The following is a 15341-nucleotide window of genomic DNA, read 5'->3' as shown; positions in this document are numbered from 1 at the left end:
TCTACAAGTTGGATGGCCTGAGTATATTTTAAGCAACTTTTCATTATTAGGTTAACTATTCCTTTAACTGCAATAGACTGATTTTTCTATAGATTTTAACATATGCAAGACACTGTCTGCTGTGGCTAATACGAGTTTAATGAAGCAAATTTTGATCATTCAAGATGTGTATTTCACAGCTTTTCACCAAAATCAGTGTGCACTGTGAAGCAGTCGATACAGAACTGTAGATTAAAACTGCAGCTTTAAAAGGACTGAAGGATAAAACCACACAGCCTTTGAGCCAAGGACAATCTTATCGGCGTCACAAATTAAAGCCAGAGAGATACAAAAGATCTGACAACTTCATTACTTTCCCATCACTGTCAAAAAAGTTCAGCTGTTGAATGCAGAGCAGCTTCCCCGAGAGAAATAATTTTAAAATGTCACAGTTATGCTGATATTCTGTAAATGGCATGAATCACTTTGAAGACAATTCTCTACTTGATTGTGTCATGTCATCATCCTGATACTAATCAGGTGTTAAACTGACCCGTGATCAGTGCTAGTTATCTGATTTACCAGTAGTTCTGCAATGTCCTCTGTTCAAGCATTTACATTTTACATTTAGACATTTGGCAGACACTTTTATCCAAAGCGACTTACAATTGGGGAATACAAAAAGCGATTCATCTTGAAGAGGCAATCAGACAGAGGAAGTGCTCGTAACACCAAGTCTCAGTCATTGTTCAAATAAGTACAAGCTAGTAAGGGAGGGAGAGAAAGATAGAGAGAAAGAGTGAGTTTTTTTGTTTTGTTTTTTTGGAGTTTAGGATGAAGTCAAGTACTGCCGAAAGAGATGAGTTTTCAGTTGTTGCTTGAAGATTGACAGGGATCCGGCGTTCCGGATAGGGGTGGGAGCAAACATCCAGATTCAAAAACAAGCCTTTTTCTTTCGTAATCTCAGTTCTGATGAAGACTATACTTATAAACTGTTCGTAATGTGCCATCAGTGTTTGTGTTTTTCGAGGAAATGAAACTATGAATGGCTGCACATTAAATAGAGATATTAGAAGCTATTTCAACATCACAATAAAATGACACACTTCAAGGTTGGAGCCACGAGGCCTGCGATCTTCAGAAATGTGTCACAAGTCAAGCTGTGATTTTATGGGATATTAACTCTGCGTATCTGTGACATTATGGGATGTGTGATTTGTTTCTCCTGCCTTATTGTTGTTGAACTCTTCAGGACTGGTGGAGGACGCAGCGGGACGTTTTGTGCCATCTGCAGCATCTGTGAGATGATCCAGCAGCAGAACATCGTGGACGTGTTCCACACAGTAAAGACGCTGAGGAACAACAAAGCCAACATGGTGGAGACAATGGTGAGCTATATGCATATCTCTCTGCTGTGTTTTCAGTTGACTCGCATAATTTAATGTGTTGTAATTAATATTGTGTGTAGTGTCAGTTCAAGACACTAAAATGTTTGGTCAGTAATATTCAGCAAGTATGCATTAAATTGATAAAAAGTGACAGTAAAGACGATGTTATAAAGGATTTCGATTTCTATTTTTTCTTTATTATTCATCAAAGAATTCTGAAAAAAATCTGTCGTTTCCACAAAAACATTAAATAGTACAATCTTTTAATATAATAATAATAATAATAAGTTTAATCAGCATATTAGATATTGGATATTTCTGAAAGATCTTGTGACACTGGAGACTGGAGTAATGATGCAGAAAATTCAGCTTTGCATCATTAATTATATATATTCAGATAGTTATTTTAAATTGTAAAATTGTTTTTACTGCATTTTTGATCAAATAAATGCAGCCGTGGTGAGCAGAAGAGAAAAAAAAATCTTACCAACCTCAAACTTTTGAACAGCAGTACAAATGTGTTTTAAGTAATATTGTGTTAATTTATGTGTATTAACATATGAATAAAATAAATTAATAAAAAGATCTTGTTAGCTGAATTATGTAATCTTATAAATATAAATGATATAGCTTCAGTGAAGTTACTTTTTGTTAGTAACTTTCAGTTAGCTATTTGTAAAATTAAAGACCTTGTTAATCTTTCCAGTATTCACATTTCAAAGGAAATAGGATGTTTAAATATACGATGATAAAGATACTAATATTAACCAATGGGCTTTAGTTAAATCACATTCATTAACACAGGTTGCCACTTGTTAGCTAGTCATTTAAATACGACTTCCAATCTACTTCCAATCACAAGTCTTCTCTACAGGGAGCATTTAAATGTTTTGTTTACCGCCATATGATTCCATCCTCATCGTTCTCAGTTCTCGACCAGATGAAGGCTGTTGAGTGCTTACATATTCAGATACTCACTATCTTCAGGAATTTTGTTGGTGGTCTTGATGATTCCACTTGAAGCAACAGTTCCTTGAGTCTCAGCATGTCTGCCGCTCTTCATCGCTCTGAGACAGAAAAGGAGTGTAATTACGCGTTCACCTCAAAACTTTCTGCAATTCTGAGAGATCGTCTTGAGTGTAATAGGAGGCTGCTGCAGGTGCAATTAGACATCTGTCCTGCACCTCTTCCGCCGACTGCATTCCAAACATCTCGCTCAGCTGGAGAAAACCACTCAGCTGTGCGGCTGATGTGATGCTGGATCAAAAAAATAAGACTAACGTCAGGTTACTTATGGCCATCAGACTCGAAATTAAATGTAACTATTAATAAATCCATAAAACATTTATTTAGTGATTTTTGTTATTTGTACTCATTTAAAAAAAAAAAAAAAAAAATTATCAGCAAGAAATTCCTATTTGGGAGTGCAGTCTCTTGAATTGATTTATGTATATTCATTCATTTTATTGCTCTATTAGATTCCTAATTTTAACGATTACAGCTAATTAATGTCCTCTAAGGCTGAGATTGATTGCATTGATTTTTATATTTAAAAAATGGATTCTAGATAATTCTGTATATGCTTGCGATGTCTATTATAAACATGACATTGTAATGAACCTAATGTTAACAAACTTTGTAAAAGATGCATTATAAAAATAACAGGAGCCCGGCTGATGAGACTGTTTCTTTATTATAAGCAGATGTTTTTCCTGTAATAAAAGTGACTGTATAATGATGGGGTTGCATTATTAACGCAGGGGTTATAGGGAAATCTCCTCTGAGCGGCGTCTGCCTTTGAACTGCTAATGCATTGTTGCTATTGCTTCTGTTTTTGTTTAGGAGCAGTACAAATTCTGTTACGAGGTGGCTTTGGAGAGCTTGAATGCCTTCTGAACGTTCGAAAGGTGAAGAAGGGGGAAAAACAAGCAAAGCAATCTTCTCTTCTTCCTCCGAATAACATCTCATCACAGACTCATCGTTCAGTCTTTCCTGTGAGCTTCTGTGATGAGAACAGGAAACTAAAGTTCAACCCTTCGCTGTAAAATACTGTATAAATAAAACAAAACGTTATTGCCATTTCTTTCTTCTTCTGTCAATGTCCAGCATCAGAGTGTGTATCCTGGACCGTGAAGTGATCTTGTACAGTCCTATTCCTTTTTAGCTACGCCTTGAATGTTACCCATCAATGTAAAGAACAACGGTGAAAAAAAAAAAAAAAAAAAAAAGCTTCTTTCTACATGCCAGCTGGGAATAACCAAATAGACTTTCCCTGAGCTCTGTACAGATTTAAAGAAAATAAAATAAAAATTGAAAACAAAGCTTAAGCAAATTTGCAGAGAAACGTGAGGACGGATATTTTTGTTATTCTGATGATTTTTGTGGTTCCTCCCTTTGGTGCGTTTTCACTCTGCCTGCTTTCTCACACACGTACGCCGCTCGCCTACAGACCAGCATAAAGATTTTTCAAAGGTTGGACATTTTGGGTAATATTTCTTCTATTGCCGTTCTGTCTTTTCTTTTAGTGTTTGTTCTTTCTAAAAATAGATGTTGCCATTTTGGTTTTTGTTTCTTGATGTGGGCAGTGAATGTTAAAGATTAAATGTGTATCTAAAGTATTTTCTGTTTGTCATTTGCACTTTATATGTCTGTTACCTCCAAGGGTGAATCTCACAAATAATGACATACTGATGTATAATGAGAAATTAAATCTAGCATCATGAAAATGGAGGCTAGTTTGGACCAGTAATTGCTTAACTGTTAATAGTGTATTATAGCGCAATAAAAATATTGTCAGGAATATGAAAATATACACTTAAAAATAAGCTTCATTTGCTTAATTAAAAATAAAATACATAATTACTGTATTATATATATATATATATATATATATATATATACAGTATATATATATACATATAAAATGCATTTCTTTGTGAGATTCACCCCCAAAGTATTTGTATTTGTAAATCCTGTTGCGTCATTTGATTTGAAGTGCCAATTTCTCACATTAAATAGAAGGACTGCCACCAAACCACAGACAAGATGAATATCATGAACAATGCCTAGCTGCATTTCGAGCATTAAACAGCTGGCGACTCTTTTCTAAACCACAGTTTGGTTGAGAAGCTTTTCAAACTCTTCAAGCTTTCTGAAACCGGGCATCTGCATTTTTCAGTGTGATAAAAGCTAGTGAATTTAATTGTAAATCCAAGAGTTTTGCACGAAAACTGTGATATGACCGTATTTTTTAGAAGAATATATGAATGTTTCACTGAAAACCAGACATCACACAAGGTTACGGCACTTACTCTTTTTTTTGTTTTTTTTTTGGACTGTGTCTTTTTGAATTTTCATGAATTCACTGCCTGCTTTTCTGTTTTACTTCACTGTGTATTTTTACTTTTCAATGATTATTTATCATTTATATGTCTAGCAAAGTGGTAAATAGAGCTGGTGATTTCATGACTATGGTGGTTCTGTTGCTTGGAATTGTGATAACTAATAAAGGGACCAAAATGTTGAACAGCAACTTTCCTGAAGCGCTAAATTTCTGTTTGTCGTTTCACTTACGATCCCTCGGTCTCTAGTAATGACAGCTGAACATCTGCACCTCTTTACAGTCCGACAGACACTGAGGAAACTAAACTGTTATGGGGTCATTCTGACGAAACGGTGCCATTTGTGCCTGAACATTTCAGGATTTTCAATCATTTAATCATTTAATTTGAAATTTGGTACTGCAGCACGCCACAAAAGTCCCTTTAAGGCAAGTCATTTCACTCGGCGGCCATCATTTAACTATTCCAGTCACGCAAGTACAGCTCCGATCTCTTTGAAAGGGGAAATATTCAATTCTTCAAAGATGTTGACCAAGGTTAATTGTCATATTTGAAATCAGTAATGAAATCTGACAACATCCGTTTCATAAATTTTGTATTTTATGCTCAAATAGCAGATTTTTCAGGCAAGACCAGTCATTAAGCATGTGCAGTCTTAAACGCGTCTCAGGACTCTGACCGTTTCTATAGCAAAGAGAACTTCTAACGGCAACTACAAGGACGTGATGACTTTACTATTAATTTAGCGATTGCCCTTTTTATTCAGAAGGCAGGATTATATTGGCATATTGCAATTTCTCAAAAGTAAAATACTTGAAAAAAGTCTGCACACTCATATGCGAAATATAAGACTGAAGAAACAAGGCACCAAGGCCCTGTTTTCAGTTTTTTTCCAGTTACGGTGCACTTTCTCCCATTCATAAATAATATCAGTGCACCGTCTTTGTAGATCTAAAGTCTTTGACCAGGCATTGTATGCTGTATCCCATAATGCATGGCACTCGACTTGACCTTCCATGTCTAGTGTGTTGCATGAACTAGATGCAATATCAAACAGGATTTTTAACATTTCTAGGGTCATTCTTCAATTGGGGTGGCAAATGACAGGCAAAATTTGTAAAAATGCTTGTTTGTTTTTTTCTAATAAAATATATTGTTATGCATTTAAAATTAGTTTAATATGCTAAATCCATTAAAATTAAAGCTTAAGAACATTTAGATTTTTGAAAAATTTCAATGGTGACTCCAGTGTTTAAACTCACAATATAACCACATTATTTGTGTTAAAAATGTTATATTGTTGCAAATACATTCTATGATACCTCTCTAAGGTATGGCAGGAACATCCATATTTTGTTACATCTCTAAAACTCAATTAAATATGTATTTTAAAACAAAAAAGTAACTATTAACCGTGCACAAATTGTGTTTACCCTACAGAATACAAGCGTGTAAACATTTTATGATTTATTGGTATTTAAAGTTTATTTCAACTATTGTAAAGTAGAGGGACACCACTTGCCACCACAAATAAAGAATGACCCACTAGCGTTCCCATTCATTTTTGAAAATGTTGTTTCTGAATGTTATCAGAAATGTGTTTTTTTTTTTTTTACTTTTGGTTATACAAACGTTTTGCATGAAAGTTTTGATAGACACGTGGCCATTATGTGGGCTGTGCGCTCAGTATACTGTGTTCAACTGCTCTGCCCTCATGCCCACCTGTACAGCACCAACATCAAAAACAATGAGAACTCAAAGGGTGAAGGTGCTTCTTTAAGTAGTCAAGGCCCAGGCTGCAGCAGAGACTCGTGTAAAGACAGACGAGTCTTCAGAGATCCACTCCAGAGAGTGCCAAGTACAGAAATAAGCTGCCGCCGTGGGCTTTGATGTCAGATACAGTATATACTGTACTAGCAGAGAATGTCTGATAGGAAACAGCACAACGACGACTTTCTCAAGTTTTTAACTTCTGTTTCTGTCTTCTATGTCTTATTGAAAATCATTGGGGACAAACTTAATAAAAGGTGCGTTAAAGCCATTGTACTCAAATTAGCAATGGATGATATGAGGAATAGGTAATTTTCACACCAAAGTAATTGTCCTCAATTTTCCACAAGGGCTCAGTAGGGGCTGTTTTTCTTGAAAAAGCAATTTTGACCAGAATGAAAAAAGAACCTCTGCACCAAATGTCTTTCCGGCCGCGCTAAAGAGATGTAATCCTTGAATAAACCCTGTGTTGTTAGCATGTGGCGTGGGCTAATAGGTGAAGCATCCGTTGTCTTGTGGACTAACCATTATAATTCTTCTTGCTATTTCACACACAACACAGCAATTATGCTCCTTCATGTGCTGGAAAAGCTTGTTCAAGTGAAGAGGCAAAGATTATTCTTAAAAAAAGAAAAGCTTGTAGCATTAGTGCTATGCTGCTAATTTCACAGCACCATGTCAAATAAGCACATCTCGATTTAAATTAAAGCAATAGTTCACCCAAAAATGAAAATAAAAAAAGTGCAAGGAACAAAATTTAATTTACAACAAAAGTGGATTGGAAGCAGTGGCTATCAAAAGCTATAAGAAGGACAAAAAAAGTAAATAATTCAACCGCAATTTTCAGTGAATAGCCTAATGACAAATTAAAGGAACTGGAAATTATGTAGACCAGACAATTCTGTAAAAAAAAATCTAGAGATACAACCCTATTCCGAGATTTTCTGAGAAACTACAAGCGGTTTAAAATGCAGAGCTACAGCCACGGACGCTGCTGTAATGGTGGTTGCTCCATCACTAGAAGGTTGTAGTGGACCGGTTCTCCGGCCTGTCTGTCTCAGCGATCACTTCATAGCGTCTGTCCACCAGCGTGCTTTTCTCTCACATCCACAAATTATTAATCCCCCTCTCACAGCAAGGCCATTGCGAGGCAGGTCAGCACTGATGAATTATTAACACTGTTTATAAACATAATTTTTTTACACCTGTGGTATATGTGAGGAACCTATGGAGAGCTGCTGCCAGCGGTATCAGTCAAAGTAAATCTCACCCAAGGTTGTATGAAGATTGGACTGCACTGCTGCATGAGCCGCTCGGGGAGGCTGGGAAACATCAAGAAATTGATGCTTTGATCTCATTGAAAATCACATGTGGAATTGTGGTTGATTGCACTGAGTTGCTTTAATTATAGATTACAGGACTGACAGATGAAGAAAAATCTACAAAATGATCACAACTGAATGAACCTTTAACAAGATGATAATATGTCAGTGCAGATGTAAGTACATATCTGAGAGGTGATTGCTTTAAGACTGCTTTAAAAAGATGAAAATGAAAATTAAATCCTAATGTAAAAAACTAATGTAATTAGTAATGTAAAAAAAAAACTAATGTAATTATGCTTATCTATGTGCACATAACACACACACACACACACATAATAATATAAGTTGTATACTGTAATTTTGATCAAATAAAATAAAGCCTTGCTAAGTATAAACATCTTTCCAAAACATAAAAAGTTCCAAATTTAAAAAATAATAATCAAATTTACTAACTTCACATGATGGCATGAGATAAGAGCTTGTCTGGTTAGCACAGACTGTAACCTTATCCAGCATGATGAACTGATGGCCGTGGCATTGACACAAACCTGCTTGCGGAGTTAAATGTAGTATATGCCCCAGCAATGATCAAGTTAGTATGATCAGATCAGCTGTGACTCATTCAGTACACTAAACCAAAATCAGAACAACAATAACTGGATGCGACAGTTCTAAAGTATTCTGGCTGCTTGCTTGCTTTTAATATTCCAGCTCATGATTTAAAGTTCATATCCAGAGAACAATGTGGAGGAGTTACACCCCACTGTTTAATACTTTAGGGTAATAGTTTTGGAAAAAGCAATATGAAAACACATTAGGACTTACAGTTAAAGCCATGACAGAGTAGAATTCATTAGACAGCCTGTAAAACGACTTTATGAATGGCAATCTGTTCAGAGTCATTTGTAAAACATTTTGGAATCCTCCCTCTGCCAATCCCTTAATGTCAATCATTTCAAATTCAATTCTAAATCTGGGCTTGCAACAAGGAACCACACATCCACCGGGAATTACACATTTAATTTGTCAAGGTTACCCGTTTGGCACATAATGGCAACATTACGCCGTGTGGCACGAGATGGCGAGCAATTTGGGTCAAGTACAGAGATTTTTCCCCTCTCTCTGACCTTGAAAGCAGGGAAGGCGGTCAGAGAGATAGAGGTGCCCCTGTCTGTCAGGCTCTGGCATTGGCGGAGGTTCTTGGCAGACAGTCAGGGCTGTTTGGAGACGCTCAGAGGTAGGCGGCGCACGACTGTAGGACTGGGAGGCTGCAGGCCTTGCAGATGGTGGCGGATTCTGATACAAGTGGAGGTCAGCCAGCAGATTCAGAAACAGCCCTGTGCTCACACAGCTATGAGGAGGGCAGAGAGAGAGAGTGAGGGGAATATTTCAGATGCTATTGATTCCTGAGAGTGACAGACTGGGGCAAGCTGGGTAAGGAGAAGCCACATGGAACAAAGGAGAGTAGGAGAGACATGTACAGTAGACTGAAGGGGACGGAGAGAGAAAATAACCTGGAAAAAGAAAGGTTAGAAATAACTCAAAAACAGGACAAAGCTGAATTAAGGAAATGTTGTTGTGTGCTGGGTCATCTTAAGAAACTAAATAACTAAATAAAAGCACTGAGTGTTGGATTTTTATTTGAAACAAAAATATAATAATAATAAGTAAAAGTTCTCTGAGTATGTTCAAACTGGTTTTAGTCATAATGAACTAGCCAAAGTTCCAAAATACATATCTTTAATTACACCATGATGCGAAACCATTCAAAAGTATAAGGTCAGTTTTTTAAAAGAAATTAATACTAATATTCAATTAGGATGTAGTATATTGATCAAAAGTAATAAAAAAAAACCCAGAAAAGACATTTACAATATTACAAAATTTTTCGACTTCAAATAATTGCTTTTTTTTCTTCAAAGAATCCTGAAAAAATCATCATAAGTTTCCACAAAATATGAAGCAGCACATCCGTTTCAACATTGATAATAAGAAATGTTTCCCGAACAGCACATCGGCATATTAGAAAGATTTCTGAAGCATCGTGTGACACTGAAGACTGGAGTACTGATGCTGAAAATTCAGCTTTACCATCACCAAATTAGGTTTTAAGATATATTCCATTAGAAAACAATTATTTTAAATTGTAAAAACATTTCACAATATTACAGATTTTACTGTATTTTTGATCCAATAAATGCAGCCTATAAGCGACCCCAAACTTTGCTCCTCGGCACTGTATAATACTGGATAAGATAATCGGAATAGACAATGTAGGGAAGTAAAACTGGGTCTAAATTCAGGCAATCACCGTGGCAAGGCCGATGTTCTTGTATCCAGCTCATTGCAGAATAAAGTTGATGATCATCATCATCATCACCATTATATTACTGAAGCCTCTGGGCAACACCACCTCGGCTTGAACCCACATTACACACATTACAACAAAAGAGACAGCTGGAACAGGTCTGATTGCCAATCGCACATGTCCAGACAATTCAAAGCCAAGCTCCAATCCCTCTTCCTCGGATGGCATGGATAACTCTAAACAGCACAGCCCAGATTCCCTCTAATAGTATCATTTCTCAGTACATTTCTGTCATTAGTTGCTATTCCCCAAACAGGGCCAATCACAGGGGTTAGATGGCAAAAAGCACAATGTAATTTTGCAAAATTGCAAAGGTTCGTGCTTTTCGTCTTTGGTCTGGTGTGTAAGGGCCACAATGTATAAGCATACACACAATTACACAGTGGCTGCGGTGAGCTTTTCACACCTCCAATAAAAGCCGACAAGAGCAGCATTTTTAGCACGTTGTATAAGGTCACTATGATAATGGTTACGCAACACGATAATTGCATGTGCCACAAGATAGCAATTTTCTTTGAACACAATCTTTTGTGATTAGTTTTAAGTCGCGCAAGCCGACTGTGAAGGTCAGCATCTGATGCGAGGCGTGATGCATCTTCTATGATTAGGCAACAATTTTGCCAGACGTAACCATTCCCTAAGTAATTGCCTCTCGAAGACGGACGTGCTAATTTAATTGTGTAAATACAAGCGGCTTGTTTTGTGGCGCTCCAAAAACCGATGATGAAATGTTTGTGTTGAAGGGTTGACGGTTGCAAAGTGACTAGATTGCACGAGCCTCCTAAAGGTCTCTAAGAAGATCCAATTATAGCTCTTCACATACAAATCATTTTGTGGTGACCTAAAAAGGGGATGAAACTGAATTTTGAAATATTTAATTAAATGTATATTTTGTTAAACTGTATATTTGAATGGTTCCTCCATGGCATGTCTCTTGTATCACTCCGGTCTCTTTCTTCTTACATATTGAGGTCATTTTACCTTGGTTTTAATAATTAATGAGCGTTTCTTAAGTAGCCATGAAATAGCGGGATGCATTCAGCAAGATCACCCTGATGGGGTTTATTTTACGATAACGATGTGGTCGACTGTACATTACCCATGACATATACAGTCATCTATGGCAAATTAATTATTTAGCTGTTTTTCTTTTGTATATTTGCAAACATCTCATCTTTGTGAAAAGACATGATCTGGTCAAGCCTAAAAAAGCCTTAACTTTTTGCAATGCCAAATTTTCCAGAGAGAAAAAAGTTTTGAAAATATGTGTAACGATCACTGAGATTTTGTTCATAGATATTATGATTTTGATTCAACTCCCTCATGACACAGATAAAAAATTGCAATCTATTTCTTATATGCTATTGTGGTATTTATTAATATTTATTAATATTTTGAATTAGCTTTTATTTTAAGTTTTAATTTTCAAAATTTAGTCTATTAATTATGAATAATTTACAATTTAATAATGCTATGTACTTTTGTCATTTTAATTTTTATATATATATATATTTCTTTTGAGATTTTTTTTATTTTTGTTTCATTTTTTGTCATTTTAATATATAAAACTTAATTTAGTGCTTTAACTTATTTCAGTTAGTTGCCAAGACATTTCTTTTTTATGCTTTTAAGTTGTTTATAGCTTAATTATTACTTTTTAGTTACCAAGGAAGGAAGGAAGGAAGGAAGGAAGGAAGGAAGGAAGGAAGGAAGGAAGGATGGATGGATGGATGGATGGATGGATGGATGGATGGATGGATGGATGGATGGACGGAAGGACCACTTGAGACTACCAAACCACCTAACCCTGTTTCTTTATGCATCATTTTTGAGCACTGAATGGAACAATGTATGCTGTAATACATCTTTGAAATAAACATAGCATTTATGACACATATTACTTTGTATACATTAAGCTGTTATTTTTAAACTGGCTAGTACCTTATTTACTTGCCAAAACCATTTGGTGCTTTGGTATCCATGTCTTTATGAATCTGAACTCTATATAGTTCAATATGACAAACACTGGCAGCACATGAACCTGGGGCGAGGGTCTATTCTCCTGAGGATGGAGACTCTACCCTCTCCTCCTGTGTTCTTAGCACTGCAATTCCTCACACCTCTTCTCCTCATCACACATCACTGCCCTTGAAAAATGAGCAGTGCTTCCGTCGAGCTTTCTGCCCTGCTGGAGCAGGAGTGGTGCTCTGCTCTGATGTCATTTAAATCTGCCAGTCACTGATGCTTCTGGAGGCCGGGTTTCATCACAGTGTCGTTGAGTAACCGAGGTTGCTGCCACCCACTGTCCTTTGTGACTTCATCAAACCAGGTCAGGGAACGAGCATCGCCCCTTCTCTAAGCACTGACACCCCAGCGCTACGGGTAATAAGAAAATATTAAAGGGAATTGAATCATGGGTTTCTCCCGCTGAATTTGTTATTGGTTTCCTTGTGGAGGGGTGAAATTGTGAAAGTTATAAATATGAAGGGAACTGCCAGAGCAGCAGTGCAGATCGACTGCATAACCAGAGGGGTGGAAGACAAAAACAAGAAGAAAAGCAACTGACAAGTGTGCATGGCTGTCAGGGCTGCAAAGCTGCTAACTAAACATAGTTACATTAATAACTAAAGTACACAAGCAGGTCAAAGTTTGGGGTTGGTAAATTTTTTAAGGTTTTTGAAAGAAGTCCAAGGCTGAATTTATTTGATTAAAAATACAATAAAAAGTAATATTGTGAAATGTTATAATAATTTAAAATAACTGTTCCCTTCCAGGAACTTCGAGCTGCGTCGAAACGCATATGGGAACGCCTTCAGCGTGACCAGGCTCTGAATATGATGTGTAATCAGTCAAACAAGGGCGAGGCGTTACGGGCGGGGTGACGTCACGACCAGGAAGCATATAAGCACGTGCGGCGGAGCCGGCTTCAGCTTTTTGTCATTCAGCAAAGCGCTCTGTGTGTGTCAGTCTTATTTACTGTTGTTTGTCCTAGTTTTAAGTGGAAAGCATTCAGTATCATGCCAAAGCCAAGGGCAAGCTCAGGGGTGAAGCTTTCAGACCACGTTTTAAGTCGTGTGTGCATCCTTGCCCTCGCTATATCACGAGCGAGGACACACACGATTTGTGCGTGGTCTGCCTGGGTGCGGAGCACGCAGAATCGGTCTCCGCACCCGGAGGGCTCTCTTCGAGAAGGGAGCCTTCGCGAGCTCCCCACGCGGTGCCGGTCCCGCTGCTGCCGAGGCAGAGCGGCGGCTGCACTCGTGGGGCTCGCAGGCTGATCTGGTTGGCGAGTGTGAGACGGGCATGTCCTTATCTCCTCCCGTATCCGCCAGATCTGGCGCCCCGTCTCTCGGTGTGGAAGCGGTCTCTTCCCCCGAGACGAGGGCTCAATGCTTCGTCTCTCTTCCTCTGAGGAGGTTGATGTGACGAGCGTTCACGAGGTTTCGCCGCCTCTGTCGCCCCAATATGATATAACTACGAGCTTTGTAAGCTGCAGTATTTGCACAACCACAAAGAGAAAAATAAGCCGGTCCCGCTTCTGCCGTAAAAAAGAGAGAAAAAAGGCAGAGCGGCGGCTGCGCTCGCGGGGCTTGCAGAGAGAAAAAAGAAAAAGGCTGATCTGGCTGGCGAGAGTCAGACGGGCATGTCCCTATCTCCTCCCCGTCTCTCGGTTCCTAAGCGGTCTCTTCCCCCCCCCGAGACGAGGGCTCAACGCTTCGTCTCTCTTCCTCCGAGGAGGTTGATGTGACGAGCGTTGACGAGGTTTCGCCGCCTCTCTCGCCCCAGAGAGCTACTTCTACACAGGAGCCTTCCATTTTCCCCGATCTCCTTACCGAGGTGTCGAGATCGCGGGTGAAATCTTTTCGTCCCGGTCATTCGTTCCCGCGGGAACTGAATGAGCGCGGGAATGCGGCGATGCCGCGGGTTGAACAGACGCTTGCGAGCTATCTGTCTCCCTCTACGGCATCGCCTTTGAAGGCTCCTGCTCTGCTTACAACATCTTTGGTGGGCAGAGGGTATGCGCGCTCTCTAAACTCAGGTGGCTGCTGGGCGGGCGCAGCCTCCTCCGCATACCAGCTCCTCACGCAAAAGGTCCTGACGGGCGAGCCCCAGGTCCGCGGAGGGCGACCCCTACTGGGGTGGAGTGGCTTGCACCGCGGCACTCGGTGACCACTTCACTTCGGTGCCCTCCAGGGACTTGTCTGCTGACCCTGCCGCTGTTCCAGGGCACAGCCGGTCCCAGCGAGTATATTTCTCAGGTTTGTCCGCCCGGCAGCGCGGAGCCGAGAAACTCGCCTCAGCCGCCAGATTACGCGTCTCATTCCGGTGCGCCGCATCGAGACAGTGGTCTGGCCGCTTCTCTGAACCCAGAGGTCAGTCTCGAAAGACTGATTCCCTTAGAAGATCATTGGGCAGCAAGCTGCCGAATGTGTCTCTTTGGGTCCTGCCTTGCAGGGTCTGGTTCGTTCAGAGGTCCTGACGGGTGAGCCCCAGGACTACGGAGGACGACCCCTACTGGGGTGGAGCGGCTTACACCGCGGCACACGGTGACCGTCTCCCCTCGGTGCCCTCCGGGGATTTGTCTGTCAACCCTGCAGTTCCAGGGCACAGCAGGTCCCAGCGAGTATTACTCTCAGGTTCTTCCGCCTGTGATTTCAGCGGACCTGAGAAACTCGCCTCGGCCGCCAGATTACGCGTCTCCTGCCGGTGCGAGGCAGCGGTCTGGCCGCTTCTCTAACACCAGAGGTTAGTCTCGAGAGACTGATTACCTTAGTAGATCGTTTGGCAGCCTGGCAGCGACTGCTTCATGACTTGAAGCTGAAGCCGGCTCCGCCGCACGTGCTTATATGCTACCTGGTCGTGACGTCACCCCGCCCGTGACGCCTCGCCCTTGTTTGACTGATTACACATCATATTCAGAGCCTGAAGGCGTTCCCATATGCGTTTCGACACAGCGTCTCGTTCCCTTCAGGGAACCATGGTTCCATAGGTAACCTGAGACGTTTTCTAATTGAATATATTTTAAAATGTAATTTATTTCCTGTGATGCAAAGCTGAATTTTCAGCCTCATTACTTCAGTGTCACATGATAGTTCAGAATTAATTCTAATTGCTGCTCAAGAAGCATTTCTTATTATTATCAGTATTATCAATATCTTTGTGCTGCTTA

The 15341-nt window shown here is 39.6% G+C and overlaps 1 protein-coding gene across 1 annotated transcript in view; it reads left to right on the top strand.

The window, feature by feature from the left end:
• Positions 1–3658, top strand: part of LOC306844805 (receptor-type tyrosine-protein phosphatase T-like) — a gene marked incomplete at its 5' end in the record, with an annotated part of 223783 nt that extends 220125 nt beyond the window's left edge. Inside the window, 2 exons of the mRNA XM_079377179.1 lie at positions 1232–1367; positions 3210–3658. Of these exons, the coding sequence (XP_079233305.1) occupies positions 1232–1367; positions 3210–3263 (190 nt within the window). The 3' untranslated portion in view covers positions 3264–3658. The remainder of the gene's footprint in view (positions 1–1231; positions 1368–3209) is intronic.
• Positions 3659–15341: the final 11683 nt, after the last annotated feature.

This window comes from Barbus barbus (assembly GCF_936440315.1).
Source record: "Barbus barbus genome assembly, chromosome: 25".
Classification (NCBI taxonomy): Eukaryota; Metazoa; Chordata; class Actinopteri; order Cypriniformes; family Cyprinidae; genus Barbus; species Barbus barbus.
This window is presented reverse-complemented; position numbering and strand designations above follow the sequence as displayed.